Source organism: Cheilinus undulatus, linkage group 5 (assembly GCF_018320785.1).
Source record: "Cheilinus undulatus linkage group 5, ASM1832078v1, whole genome shotgun sequence".
Lineage (NCBI taxonomy): Eukaryota > Metazoa > Chordata > Actinopteri > Labriformes > Labridae > Cheilinus > Cheilinus undulatus.
In genome coordinates this window covers 15,990,621-16,005,709 of record NC_054869.1, presented here as the reverse complement: position 1 = coordinate 16,005,709, position 15,089 = coordinate 15,990,621, and the positions used below count along the sequence as shown (strand labels likewise).

Below are 15,089 nucleotides of genomic sequence, written 5' to 3'. Positions count from 1 at the left end.
CCTTCTTACCGCTTGCATGACTCATGTATTACTCCTGACTTTCTGGTGTTTGAAGAAATATGTAGTAATCCAGTATCTTTGCTTCGAGCCTGCTGGCAATGGATAAGACACTATGATTCATGTTACCAGTCTGAGTATCAACTTGTTTTGGTTGACTGAGGTGTGCACTGCATCATGCAGTTTTATGACTATTGCCACCTGCTGCCTTTATTGTCAACTGCTCAATGGAGGATATATATCTTAAAACTGCCTCACCGAGCATTTACGGCTGAATAAATTACTTTAAAATCTGTACAATGTGTCAGGGAAGGTGTTTTTCTAGCACAGGCCTAATCCCAACTAACGTTATTGACACAGAGGCACAATACTATTCATCCAATACATAGTTTAAACTTCTATGACAATGTCTCTTTGAATTTTCACTATCCATGATCTGTTCAGTTGCTTGTTAGTCAGTAAATGTTGAAATAGAAATGATTTGTCTCATTCCTTGCTTTAAATATGACTTACAAAATGCAGACAAAACATTATGACTTAAAGAATAACATTGCAGTTGCCTGCTGTAACTGTTAGTGAATAGGAAAATAGCAGTAATGTGAAAAAGGTGAAAAGAACACAGGTTTTTTCCTCTTCAGAAGAAATATTGTCAGTGGTGGTGGGAAAATAAGATAATAAGAGAAGCCATGGTGCTTGTTCACATGCAGCTACAGTGAGAGAAAGAAGCTGACATAAGAGTTACATGATATGGGTGCATAAGAGGAGAGTCCAGACCTGGGGGGGGGGTGAGTTAGTGATTGTGGGGTTGGAGGGTGGTTGACTCCCTCCTGACTTGATCAGCCTCAGCAGCATTATAATGAAAGGATTTAACTCTGCTTATCATCACGGTGTTGGACCAAGCCTGGGAAATTAGGCCAAGTGTGTGGGTGTGGGTTGGAAGTGTGTGTATTTTTTAGACAGATCAGGAGTGTGTGTAGTTGATTAATCCGCTGAGAAACAATGTAAGTCTGTGTATTGTCTTACTTTGCTGAAGTGCCTTTTTCTTGCCAAAAATCTTAGCAGGCTGTTCATGTCTCTCACTCCATCTTTCATTCTCTTTTTCCAGAGGATGCTCGAGCAGCGAGACGGAGAGCGAGGCAGGAGATTTGTTGGACCAACAATTTGAGGAGCTCAACAACAAGCTTAACTCAGTCACTGATCCAACAGGCTTCCTGCGTATGGTGTCCAGAAACAACCTGTTCAACAGGTGCGAGATCTCCTTAATTCACCTTTAACATTCCTGCACACAGCCCTTCATCCTAAAGCTCTACTTAGACCTACTTTTCCTCTAAAAAAACAGGAAGATTAAAAATATCTGCTTGGGTAAGGAGATTCACGGGTATTGTGGCTCATGTGTGAAAGGAGTCTTTTCTCCATTGTTTAGCCAGCGCAGAGGCAGCATGTGAATCCCTCTTATTAAATAGACTGAGTAGAGCCAAGCTGCTAAAGCCCTTATCACTGCCTGCTCTGATGGGGCTATGTGCGTTTGTGTGTGCGTCAAACACAGACATCGATGTGGTTTTAAGATGTTTGCCCCGTTTGTGTTTGCCGTGCAGATTTATGGCTGTGGATTTTTCAGCGAGTCTGCCAGTGGCTCATTCAGTGTATTATTGAAAACCACTAGGCAAAGTATTCATTTACATTCTGCTGATTGGTAATGCACACCAATAGAATGCGTGCATGCATGTGCATATGTGTGCGTCTGGGTCATATTTCCCTGTCCTCGTCCACACTTGAGCTGCTCTTTGATGAGAGGGTAATTCCAGCTTTAATTGAGTCTCGGTGCTCATTAAGCTCTTTTAATGGGCTGCCGGTAATAATCCGCTCATTCTTTTGGGCCTCAAAAAACTCTGAATTATAAAGCTCCTCATGCTTAGGAGCCTGTCATCTATCACAATGTTAGAAGCAAGAGAAAATGAAGAAGCCTCATTGTCATTACAAGTCATACATCTCAGGCTTTCATATCAGACAATGTAAATATAGTATGTGCTTTTAAACACTTTAAGTGGAATAAAGACTGCAGTTATTTCCACAATTAACTTTAATTAAGAGATATCATGAAAATTTAATAGACTGTAATTGAATGTCATTTGAATCAGAATAGCTACATGTTACAGTGTTAAATAGATGTGCTTCTTGGTGTGATGTCTTCATTTGGTATTATAATCGATTGCCCTATTTTAACACTGAGATCTAATCTTCACTAGGGAGCTTGGAAGGATTACTATGGGAAGGTGATAATGAACATCTTCTCGCGTCTAATCCCCTCTGTGTGTAATTGAATGCGTTTTTTATGCACATTGATAACTTAATGAGATTGTTTGAGGATCTCTATGATTTTGTGAGTAAAAAAGACAGGAAACACTCTCAAAAGCTGAAAAAATTTAAAATGACAGCTAAAAAGTAAAAGTAAAAATTCGTCAGAATGGCTAACTTGCCATCCTTAAAAGTGTGTCTCTCTACTGCAGCCCCTGAATCCACTCTTCACCTTCAGCCTCACTTCTTTCAGTCTTTTCTTTCCACCGTTTCCCTCCGCACTTGACACTCACCTTCTCTTGGCTGATCCCTCGCCCACTCTCTCATTCTTTCTGTCAGCCTAACAAACGATTGTTTGCTTTCCCATGGAGGCTCATGCCAAGGCCTGGGAGAGAGACAGAATACCGGGAGTCTGGAGGGGAGCCAGTGGCCGGGGGCTAACAGAAGGGCAGGATAGATGTCTGTTGGCCACTGCCCGGAAGAAGATCTGGCTGCTGGAACAGACGGAGTAGTGACAAGTGTGGCTATAAAACTGGGCCCTGTGCGTTGACTGCACCAGGGGCTTCAGACCCTACGGCCACTATCAGCACAGATCTCAGTATGTCATGTGTCCCTGTCTGTGCAGGGAGATTTCTCTTCTGTCACACGGCAGACATGCTCCTAACACTCAGGGATGCTACCCTCCTTCTCCTTGTTTCAGGCTGTGAATTAAAGAAATTCATCTCTTGTGGAAGCTCTGAATTTTTGATTACATGTGGAGTAGGTGCTTGTAAAAACAGGATGAAAACTCCTGCACCTTTGGTGCCAATTTTGTTCACTTTCACTGTTCCTTGTTTCTGTAAGCTCTATATAACCATGATGCAATACTGCCATCTGGTGGAGCTCTACGTATTTTTGTCTGTGTGTCACTCTAAATTATACATGTGTGCTCACAGAAGGATTACAGCACATTACAATGGAGATTCAGTTAGTCTTGCCTTTATCTGCCTTTTACTCCATGTGACTTAGATCCGACAGTGAACATATAAAAGAGACATAGGCCCCTGTGATTGAAAGATCAGTCTCTTCTGTCACAGCTTTGTGCTGCTACTACACACAAACTGCACAGGAACAACAGCGGCTGAGTTTGCATCTTTATAGAGCCGTATCTGATGCAACATTATGCAGCAAGTTATACATGGTGCTTGCAGCCACATTCCCAGCACATCTGAAAAGCTCATTAGCTGCAGAAGGATGAGTTGGTTTTAAAGCGTAGTCGGATCATGATGTCCCTGTTGGTTTTTCCATAGGTTTTCAGATGTAATAGTGAGTGGGTTTTTTTGTAATTGTGACTTTTCCTACAGTACAGTCCTGGACCTAAGGATCATAAAACAGCCATGTTTATTTTATCACTGTCACAGATAAATAATACAGTAAAGTCAGGCTGAAGAAAAAAGGGGGATGACTGGTTGCTCAGTGTGGTCTAAGAAGATGACAAAAGAAAGTTGTGCACACTACAGAGAGCAAAACCAGGCATTCAAAGCACAAAACATGTAAAAAAAATGATCATAATGTCTTAACCGCATGTTGGCTAAAAAAAGCCAACATGTTTTGATCATTGAGATCCTCATCAGAGCTTGCAAACTTGGCAGAAATCTTACAAGGAAGCTTAAAGGAAGACCTCAATGCTCAAAACATGCCTAGGAGTTCCTTACTTCCCTTTAAATATCAGATTGGACTTGATACTAGTTTTGAAATTTATGGGGACTCCTGCATGGCCTTCTTTTTTTATATCATTACTTTGGAGACAGGAATCTATTTTGTAATTCAAACAAAACACAAAAAGCCCTGTACATCCATATATTTTTGGAGCTAATAGTGCATGCACAATGTGACAAATTGCCACTTATCTGCAGCATCAAGTATCATGTTCAGGATTAACGGAATTATTTTGTTTTTCATGCAGGAGTTGCCAGAGTATGACAAGCCTTTTCAGTAACACCATGTCACCTGCCAAAGATGGCAACTCTTCCCTGCCTCGTCGCTCAAGCAACCTTGGAAAGCCTCCACTGCGAGCACTTTATGATTTGCTAATCGCACCTATGGAAGGGGTGAGCACTGCCTGTATGGCTCATTGACTGCCTGTTGATGCAGTCAAGTGACAGAGAAAAGAGAAAAATGCAATTACAGAAAAAAAGGAGTTAAAATTGGATGATATTTTGTTTTATTTTCATACTAATCCTGTGGTCTGATAGGGCTTGATGCACTCCAGTGGGCCTGTTGGCAGACACAGACAGCTTGTGATGGTGCTGGAGGGAGAACTGTACCTCATCCCCTTCGCCCTTCTGAAAGGAAGCTCTTCCAATGAATACCTGTATGAGCGCTTCAGCCTCATCGCTGTTCCCTCCATCCATGGCCTTGGCTCCAGTGCAAAGGTAGAACCTCTTATTCACATTGTTGGAAAATATTGACAGAGGTTGTATGTATTTTTAATACATGACTGAGCTGTTGTCTCTACAAATTAAAAACCTTTGCTTTTTATTCTTCTAGGCTCACTCCCGACGCCCTGGACCTGCTCCCTGTGGTGGTGTCTCCATGGCAGCAGTGGTTGGGAACCCTCGGCTGCCCTCACCTGTGATGGACCGCTGGCTGTGGGGACCCATGCCCTCTGCAGAAGAGGAGGCCCTCATGGTGGCTGAGCTGCTCGGCTGCCAACCTCTGGCCGGCTCTGTGGCCACCAAGGAAAGAGTGATGAGTGCCCTCACGCAGGCTGAATGTGCCCACTTTGCCACCCACATTTCCTGGAAGCTAGCAGCTCTGGTGCTCACCCCAAACCCAGAGGGTGTGCCTGGTGGTGCGAGTGCAAGCGTTGGTGTGGGAACAGTGGGGAGAGGTGCAGGGGGGAGGAGAGGAAGCAGTGGTCGAGGCAGGAAGGGCTCCATTGGAAGCGGTTACACCATCCCAGAGTCTCTCCACATGCAGGATGATGGCAGTGATGTGGAGAGCATCTGTGACAGTCCACCCCTCCAGGAGTTTCTGCTTACAGCAGCTGATATTCTTGACCTGAGGTTACCTGTGAAGCTGGTGGTGCTGGGGTACGTTGGATGATTCATTCCTGTTTGAGCTTATATTTACATATGTGAAATATTTCTAAGATCTTATTTTTCCCCTCAATGTCCTGTCTTTGAATGCCCTTTTCTTTTTTACTCTGTAAAGCATTTTAAATTGCTGAATTGCACTCTATAAATAAATACACCTTGCCTGACCTTCACCATATTTATATAGTAGATATTTAATCTTATTCAAGTTACAGCAGTAAAAAGCTTCCTTTAAGCCAAAAACTAGAGCCATATTCATCCTTTTTTAGACTTCACCGCAGACACTGAAGTTTTTTTACAGAAAATACTGGGAAAAATGGGCATGCAACAAATTGGAACATGGCTTAAGGAAAGGGCCATTGTAGTTTAATTAACGTCCAGAAGAGGGGGCTACATTTTCTGGTGAAAAACATCTTGTTCTCTACTGTGGGTGTGAAGTTATTTAAGAAAACTTGTAAGTTCTTTAAGGTGAAATCAGTTTATTTACAAGAAAAAGGTCATACATGTACATACCAAGAAAGATCAAGAATTTGAATGACTTAGAAGAGAGAAGTTTTTTAAAATTAATAGTGCTCAAAATATAACCCTGTTAAATGTTTAAAATTTCCTTATCCGGTGATGTGCATCTGTGCTTCCAGGTCGTACCAGGAGTCTAGCAGCAAAGTGACAGCCGACGGTGTTGTTGGATTGACTCGGGCCTTCCTGGCTGCTGGAGCTCAATGTGTTCTCGTGTCCTTGTGGCCTGTCCCTGTCGCAGCATCCAAAGTTTTTGTCCATGCCTTTTACACTGCCCTGCTTAATGGGACCAAGGCGAGTGCAGCTCTGGCAGATGCTATGAAGACTGTGCAGAGCAGCAAGCAGTACTCACACCCCTCCAACTGGGCAGGTTAGAGCTGCAGTTCATTTATGTGTTCGCTCTTTGTTCCATTAATTGCAAAGACGACCTTGCAGTTGACATCTTTGAATGATTTTTGTCTTTCCAGGATACATGCTGATCGGTAATGATGTCAAGCTTAACAGCCCCTCTTCTCTCATTGGCCAAGCCCTGGCAGAGATTCTGCAGTATCCAGATCGGGCACGCGATGCTCTGAGAGTTTTGCTCCACCTGGTGAGACATGAACACACACCAAGAACTGTTAGTTAAAGAAATGTCACAAAGAAAGACATTGAATTGCCTGACTCTTGTGTACACAGGTGGAGAAGTCTCTTCAGAGGATACAGAATGGACAGCGTAACTCTATGTATACATCCCAGCAGAGTGTGGAGAATAAGGTGGGCGGCGTCCCAGGCTGGCAGGCCCTGCTTACAGCTGTGGGCTTCCGTCTTGACTCTGCAGGCCCTGGTATCCCTGCTGCAGTCTTCTTTCCAACTGCTGATCCAGGAGACAGGCTCCAGCAGTGCAGCACCACTTTGCAGTCACTACTGGGTACGCATCTGATTCAGTCTTCACACTACAGTTTAAAAGACATCAAACCTCTACTGCATTTCACTCATATGTAATTATATATGAGGTGTTTTAAAATTGTTTGCATCGGCTGGCTGCATCCTCATTATTTCAGTATATATCATGTGTCGAGTCATAAGAGCATGCCTGGTGTATGAATGCTTAAGATCTTTCTTTGATCCCATCCCTCAGGTCTACCACCGCCAGCTCTCCAAGCTTTGTGCAAACTCATCACTGCTTCAGAGGCAGGAGAGCAGCTCATCAACCGGGTAGGCAGCTGCAGCTCAAACAAGCACTGCTGGATTTTTTTTACATTTAATGCACCACAAAACAAATTAGTCTTTGGTTCAGTTGTCAAATACAGTTCCTGTTAGTGTTAAGAAATACAGGCACATGTTTTCACTATTCTTAAACTTACTTGGTACCAAGAGGTTCCTGCTAGAAGAAAATATCAGGGTTGTATTATGACATAACACAGTTACGTCAAGAGAGGACACAGGCTACCACACTGACTGCTTAGGCATCGGATTAATCAGGGTTAAAATGCGGCAGGAATGCTTAACAATTACACTTCGAATACAAAGTCTTAAGTACAGACTGGGTCTTTTTCTCTTTCTACCAAGCTCCAAAGAATTAATCTTACACTGCAGTGTTTACGTGTGACGTGACTGTCACATGGTGACAGTTCAAAGCCATCTACTTCATTGTTGATTAGCAGATTTGATGCTTCACATTGCAAATAATGACAAAAACCTGGGAGAGTGTATGCATGCTTATTGCACAAAACTTATTACTATGATACATGTTTGTTTTACTTTTTACTGTTATCCTCCTTTTTGACCTGAACCCTTTTATCCTCTGTGAATGGTCTGTGTGCATGCCATTAAATCCTATTCTCTTTCCCCTTCCCCTTAACGTGCTGTCTGAAGGCTGTTAAAAATATGGTGGCGATGGTAAGTTTGCCCTCACTTAAATGCACTCCCTCCCATTCTGTCCCACTAATCCAACTTCTGCTTTCTGTCTTTTTTCAAACATTAAGTCATGTGTAAAAACAGCATAAAGTTAAACTATTTTAGTTGTTTACACACTGTGTGAAGCACTTTGATTCACTTCATGTCGCAAACTGTTTGTGTTGTTCCTTTTTATCATTGCTCTTTCTTGCTAAAAGGTTGTATGGGTTTTTGAGTATTTTAGGATTTAGAACTAGGTTCATTAGAGGTCAAAGCAATATTTCAGGGTGGTAGAAAGGATAAAGCTATGATGTAAAAGCCTGCCTCCCATTATCCCAGAGTGAGGAAAAGAGACACGTTTTTACTTTGTGCACAGTTACGTCAGGTTGACAAAGGTGTCTCTGTTCAAATCCCAGTAATCCTCAACAAAACAGGCGTGTGTGCTCTCAGCAGGGCACGTGTAAAGCACAACAAAGCTCCAACCCTTTCCCTGTTTTTCCAGGCATATAGTCCTCTGACTCAAATTGTTATGAAACAGTTTTATACCCACTCCTGAAAATCTTGTTACTGAGTTTGTTGTCATAATATCTGGAGTTTTAAACCTGAAAGGGAAGAATTTCTCTAAATTGATAAATTACATCATTTGGAGGATTTACTTTGTTGATACAACTGTAATTGTTTTATCCCACACATTATTTTTTACCATCAATCACTTCAGTAGTATTCACTAGATTAATGCATTCTTGTCCTTGGTAACCATCACCTCTTTACCCTTTTGTCCCCTCATCTTCTGCAGCTCCACCAGGTGCTAGTCCAGCTCCAAACAGGAGAGAAAGAACAGGATTTTTCCCTCTTGCCCATCCAGGTGTCCATTAGTGTGCAGCTGTGGAGACTACCAGGTTGCCATGAATTTCTGGCTGCACTTGGTATGTCCACTCAAGAAGAAAACTCACTTTTAACTTCCTGCTTCTCATGCATCCATGTGCTTCTTAAGATTCACATTGTATTATTATTAAGTCTTGTCTGTGGTCCTCTTGTGTGGGTGTGTGTGCAGGATTTGATTTATGTGAGGTTGGTCAAGAAGAAGTGGTGCTGAAGACCGGCAAACTGGCCAACCGGCGCACCTTGCACTTTGCTCTCCAGGCTCTGCTGGCACTGTTTGGTAAGTAGACGTATTCTCTAATGTTAGTTCTGTAATTTCTGTTCCTCTTAATTTAAGGAGGCTAGCGTCAGTTCATGCAGGACACGGTAGTCATGTGGCCCGCCATGATCTGCTGACAGCATGCTGATCTTAATTATCACCCAGTGCCCACAGCCAATCATAGCTCTTCCTCTCAATACAGCTGTGTATTTAAATATGACGTACTTCTCACTAATCCCTGCTTTTATTAATGGTGATGCACCACACTGTTGCTGTTGGTAAAGCTTAACCTCCTCCACCCCAGCCTTCTCCTTTATAGCATAAATCTAGTTGCACCCTCATATTCAGATTCATGCTACTATGGATTGATGCTTTTGAATGAATTTAATTTTATTCAATATGCATTGTCATAAATGTATCCATCCATATGGGGGTTTCTAGCCATGCACTCCCTGGAAAGTCAGGGAAAAGTCAGTGCATGCTTGACTGACCAAGGGTGCATATTTTGAGCAGAGCCATCACCCCCATACAAAAATGTATATCCATTAGACAAAAAAACATGGTTAATAATATGACAAGAGTGTCCCTGACTGAATTTAATTTCTTGAATAACTGTTCTTCTCTCTCCTTCTTCAGACTCAACAGAACTACCCAAGCGTCTGAGCCTGGACAGCTCCTCTTCCCTTGAGTCATTAGCTTCAGCCCAGTCTGTGTCGAACCCCCTGCCCATGGGATACTCAAGCCTTCCATTCTCTCCCCCTTGCCTGGACAATCAGGCATCAGATGCCATCTCTGTGTACAGCCTCAGCTCCGTAGCATCCTCCATGAGCTTTGCTTCCAAGTCAGATTGTGATTTCCTCAGTCATCGGCAGCGCAGCGGGGCCACAGCACACTACTCTGTACACAAACACCCTCATGTCCCCCGTAGTCGCTCCTCCCCACATGGGGCAGCTGCTGCGGTGGCAGGAGCTCGAGGGGACGAGGAAGAATACGAGGGCTTTTCTATAATCAGCAGCGAACCGCTGGGAAGTCACTGTGACTCTTTGCCTCTGCCACCAGGACACAGCCAACGCCACCACCGCGGAGGGAGAGGGGTTGTTGGTGGGTCAGGCACAGGAGCAGGGAGAGGCTACTCTGTATCAGTTTCATCAAGGGGCAGTGTAAGCACCCCCACATCACCTATCAAAACCAGCCTGGTGCCCAGCCCAAACTCACCGTTCCAGAAGGTTGGAAAGGTGAGCAGCTCAGATACAGGTGAATCTGACCAGTCCAGTACAGAGACAGACAGTACCGTCAAGTCTCAGGAAGAAAAAACAGCCCCTCTCGACCCTCAGGAGCTGGCCCAGAAGATCCTGGAGGAGACTCATAGTCACCTTCGAGCTGTGGGGAGTCTTCAGCGGGCCGGGGCAGAAGGTGGGACAGCTGGAGGAGCCTCAGCCCGGAGCAGCGCCTTCCGCTCCTCTGAAACCAGCGCATTCAGCCGTCCTAACAGCAGTGCCAGTGGCCGGGCTCAGTCTTCCCCAAGACCAAAACCCCCCTCCCGTTCATCTTCCCTGCAGAAAATAAGCTCTGGCTACAACAGCCCTGCAGTCTCTGAGTCTTCCCAAAAGGAGGGTAGCCATCCTTCTCCCACTCTAGACAGCCATGCACAGTTCAAATTAAAGTATCCAAGCTCCCCATACAGCGGACACATCTCCCGCTCTCCCAGCAATGTATCACCAAGTTCTGGTCACCAGTCCCCAGCTGGTAGTGCTCCTTCCCCTGCTCTGTCCTACTCCTCGACAGGCTCAGCCTGCTCTACGTCCGCTGATGCGCCAGACCTGGACCGACTGAGAAGAGGGGTTATTGATGAAAAAGTCCAAGCTATACACAATCTGAAGACCTTTTGGGCTAACGCTGCAGCCCAACAACACCAACATCTCGGTCCTGTCAAAGCTGTCCACACAGCGTCTGGACCCCTTGCTTCTGCCAGCAGGGATGTACTGAGCCTTCTGAACCTCTCCCCACGCCGTTGCTCCCCGAATGACACCCAAGACAGCCTGGAGCTGCGGGAGCTGGGGCTGCAGTCACTCGATAGGAGCAGCAAAAACTCTTCAAATGGACACCACTGCTCCAACCCCAGAAAAGTTGCCCCATCACCTACTATTTCCACAAGCAGCAGCCCTGGTGCTCGTTCTATTCGACTACCTGCTGGCAATGGATACAAGTTCCTGTCGCCTGGAAGATTTTTCCCTTCCTCTAAATGCTGAGACATTAAAAGGGTTCTGTACTTTGATCCATTATTTGCTATCCTGTGTGCTGGAGGAGTAGGGCACTTTTAGAGCTTGACTGACAATGAGAAGATTTGATTGGTCAGTGAGTGTGATCCTGCAGAGGCACATGAACGCTATAGAGAGGGTCTTGTCTTTGTGCCCATAACACTGTAAATGGCAATGAGAAAAACTCAACGACCTGATACTGTGTTTGTGTTTAACTGTGTGTCAGGTATATGTAAATGCCATTTGGTATTTCCCTCCAAATCTTTGCTGTTTGTATGGGCCAGGATGCAACAGCTCTGACTGATTTCCTCCATTCAATTTATTTTTGTTTTTAAATTTAATGGTTATTGTTATTATTGTTTGTTATTGTTATTAATATTATAATAATTATTATTATGTTTTGTAAATTAATTCCAGTGTTTCACAATCAGTATTAAGCGTTTTTATATTATTAATAAGTGAACAAACCTGTACCATGTAAAGATGGATAGAGTGGAAAAAAAGATTTAATATTTTTTATCGAAATCAAATGGGCATTTGGCCTGATTTCTTTGTGAATTGAGTGTCTGCTTTGAAGCATGGATTCTCTTGCTATTCAATGTTAAGTACCATGTATGACTTTTTAGCCCATGATTTTTTGAGATTAAACATGAAAGTTTCATGACAACCATCTGTCATTTATCAGTAAAATGTTTCAATAAAAAAACAACATGTTTGCTTTCTTGTATTCCTAAATAATAGACAGACAGAAAGAAAGAAAGCATAAATTACTTCCCGTTCCTGTTTAGGTCTACAGGCGTCTTTTTTTTTTAATAAGAAAATAAGGAACATTGTTTAGATTGAAGATAATGACAAATATTAACCACAGAAGGAACTTGTTGTAGACTGAAAAGGTGCAGATGACTGTTGACTTGTCCACTGAGCTGTCTGTTTTCTATGAGACATCAAGGATTGGTGATTTTTTGTTTTACCAATTTTCATGTGGCTGCAGGGGGACATAGCCGCTGTTAACCAACGTGTGCTGAGACAGACAAAAAGCATGTGATTAATGGCGAAGGAAAAAATTAATGCACTAATTGTGGACCTTAATTTATCGTGATTAATGCTGACAGCCCAAAAATGATAGAAAGACAGAGGGAATGGATAGAGATAGAGAAAGCAAAGCAAAGAGCCAGTTTGATTCTGAAATGGTACCAAATACCTACTCTGAATCACTAAGGAGAAAAACATGCAGTAGTTTGTCAAACTCATCAAGTATGCATATAATTTATCTTCTGCTAATGAATATTCGTGTTACAGCTGTTTAAAAGTAGAAAAAGGGGTAGGAACTGTTCATGGTCAATATAATTTGACTTTTTTTGTAAAAAAAAAAAACGAACAAAAACACTCTTAAAGGTACAAGTAAAAACAGATTTCTACAAAGTAATGTCAATTTTTGCATAAATATTCACCCCCTCTAAAGTGACTGATCAAATTCACAAAGGTCCAGCCAATTAGTGCTAGTAGTCTCACAATTAGTGAAATGGGGATCACCTGAGTGCAATGTGTCAAGAATGTGTCTTAAGTGATTTTAGTATAAAGACACCTCATTCAAGAAGGTCCAGTCACTGGTTAATCAGTATTCCTGGCTACCATTACACCATGAAGACAAAATAACACTGCAAGCAATTCAGGCAAGGTTATTGAAAAGTAAAATTCCAGGGTTGGAGAAAAAAAATCAAGGCACTAGTTTAGTTAAATCCATCATCAAGAAATGGAAGGAATATGGCACGTGTATATCTGTCTAGATCAGGCGTCCTCACAAACTGAGTATCTGTGCAAGAAGAGGACTAGTGAGAGACACCACCACGACACATATGAGTCCAAGTTACAATCTCCAGCAGCTGAGATGAGAGAGACTCTGCATACAACAAGCATTCTCCAGGTTCTTCACCACTCAAAGCTTTACATGACAGTGGCAAAGAGAAAGCCATTGTTGAAGAAAACTCATTAAATCTTCACTGGAGTTCACCAGAAGACATGCAGGAGACCCCATGGTCAAGTGGAATAGAGTTCTTTGGTCTGATGAGACCAAAATGATGCTTTTCAGCCATCAGACTGCTTGGCAGACACCAAAACCTACAAACACACCATGCCCACTGTGAACCATTGTGATGACAGCATCATGCTGTGGGGATACTTCTCAGCAGCCAGCCCTGGAAGGCTTATAAAGGTAGAAGGTAAAATTTATGTGGAAGATCCTGAAGGACAATCTTTTTAAGTCAGCAAGAAGACGATGGCTTTGGAGATGATTTATACTCTACCAAGACAATGACCCAAAACATACAGCACAAGCTCAACAAAAAATGGTTTAAAGACAACAAGTTGAATGTTCTGCAGTGACTGAGTCAAAGCCCAGACCTCAATCCAAAAGAGAGCTTGTGGCTGGACTTCAAAGGGGCTGTTCATACAAAGAAGAATGGAGTCAAATAGCAGTGCCCAGATGTGCAAGTCTAATTGACACCTATCTACACAGACTCGATGCTGTGATTGCAGCCACAGAGGCAACTTCTAAATATTGACTTGAAGGGGTGAATAATAATAATGCAGTCACTTATTTTACATTACACATCTTTATTTGACATCCTGTTTTCACTTTGACATTAAAAAAGGTTTCTCGTAAATTTTCTTTGTCAAAAAGCAAAATTGAATTTACCATGATTGATTTATAAAATCTATAAAAAGGTAAAACATCCGAGGGGGTACATATTTTTACAGGCACTGTATTCATGCTTTCTTTCTCTTAATTATTTTTTCTATTTCCTTGTAACATGTTTGATATGAATACATCAATATCGAGATAGATGCATAGGTCTAAATATATACACATACAGCACTTTCATACATTGCAGACAGACATACATGGGGTGTTATACTTTGGTTTTGAAAAGATGATAAGGGGTAGGGACAAATAAATTTGAATATGGATAAACATATTCCTTTTCTTACTTTTGCATAGTTTTGAATATGGGAGTCAGTGTTGGCAGTGGGTTTATTTAAATCTTTTCTTTTTATTTGTCAAATAATTTACCATTTTTTGTCATTTTCTTTTAACGTGTGAGAAATAAAAATATCAGTGTCAATAGGTTGATAGATGCATGGAGAGGTAAATGTTAGGAGCCACTGCCTAAGCAGGCAATATTTACAGTAGATAACAAATACAACCAACGCTAGGCAACAGGTGTAAGGACACGTCATTGTTGGACAAAGGAAGTAAGCTTTATGCCTTTCAGTGAAAAATAAAACTCAGTGCTTAAAGGCATCATTTTAAAACAGCTTCTGAGTGAGCTTCCTAAATACATTCACATAACTGCTTGATTACCGGTGTTGTTTTAATAACTTTCTGCTTGATCAGACCTGCTGAAGGGATGCGGCTAAAAGCTTACAGGAAATGATTTCATTGGTTAATACTTTACAGTAAATCCGTCAGTGCCCCTTTCTGCCAATCACAACCCACGAGGGAGGGACCACGCGCCGTTGCAGCACCTCATGACGTCATTGTAATCAGCGGTCTCTGGGCAGTACCAGCAGTGTCGAAAGGAGCGAGCTACGATGGTCCTCATCAAAGAGTAGTAAGTTCCGTCTTTCTCTTTAAACTCTACTTTCTTTGTAAATATTTAACCTGAAAAGTCTTTGAATGAGGAATAAATTGAGGCAGGACAGTTTTATTTGAGTTTGAAAGCTTGTGGAAACTTTTCATGTGTCTGTGTCAGTCGCACGAGGGAAGGGTGGGATTGCTCAAGAGCTGCTGTGGCCTACCGGCTTTGACAGTCAAGGCTTAGTGTGACAGCTGCTGTTATCTTCCTCTTCCTCACATGCTCACATTGCATACCTGGCCTTTGAACAATTCAGGCAATGTGTTGGCTTTAGAATAAAAAGTGTATCAGC

At 42.5% G+C, this 15,089-nt stretch overlaps 2 protein-coding genes across 6 annotated transcripts in view; both read left to right on the top strand.

The window, feature by feature from the left end:
- The window catches only part of LOC121509420 (tetratricopeptide repeat protein 28-like), a 266,183-nt gene extending 254,362 nt beyond the window's left edge, over window positions 1-11,821 (top strand). For 3 of the 4 annotated variants that reach the window (XM_041786786.1, XM_041786788.1, XM_041786789.1), the window contains 12 exons: window positions 1,103-1,243; window positions 4,238-4,382; window positions 4,527-4,706; window positions 4,822-5,366; window positions 6,008-6,255; window positions 6,353-6,477; window positions 6,564-6,795; window positions 7,006-7,082; window positions 7,743-7,766; window positions 8,560-8,689; window positions 8,818-8,925; window positions 9,541-11,821. In XM_041786786.1, coding sequence (XP_041642720.1) covers window positions 1,103-1,243; window positions 4,238-4,382; window positions 4,527-4,706; window positions 4,822-5,366; window positions 6,008-6,255; window positions 6,353-6,477; window positions 6,564-6,795; window positions 7,006-7,082; window positions 7,743-7,766; window positions 8,560-8,689; window positions 8,818-8,925; window positions 9,541-11,153 — 3,568 coding nt within the window. In that variant the 3' untranslated portion in view covers window positions 11,154-11,821. The remainder of the gene's footprint in view (window positions 1-1,102; window positions 1,244-4,237; window positions 4,383-4,526; window positions 4,707-4,821; window positions 5,367-6,007; window positions 6,256-6,352; window positions 6,478-6,563; window positions 6,796-7,005; window positions 7,083-7,742; window positions 7,767-8,559; window positions 8,690-8,817; window positions 8,926-9,540) is intronic. The other variant, XM_041786787.1, reaches the window with a different exon arrangement.
- A 2,870-nt stretch (window positions 11,822-14,691) lies between these two features.
- The window catches only part of LOC121509597 (phosphatidylinositol transfer protein beta isoform), a 37,630-nt gene continuing 37,232 nt past the window's right edge, over window positions 14,692-15,089 (top strand). Inside the window, exon 1 of one of the 2 annotated variants that reach the window (XM_041787076.1) lies at window positions 14,692-14,773. In XM_041787076.1, coding sequence (XP_041643010.1) covers window positions 14,754-14,773 — 20 coding nt within the window. In that variant the 5' untranslated portion in view covers window positions 14,692-14,753. The remainder of the gene's footprint in view (window positions 14,774-15,089) is intronic. The other variant, XM_041787077.1, reaches the window with a different exon arrangement.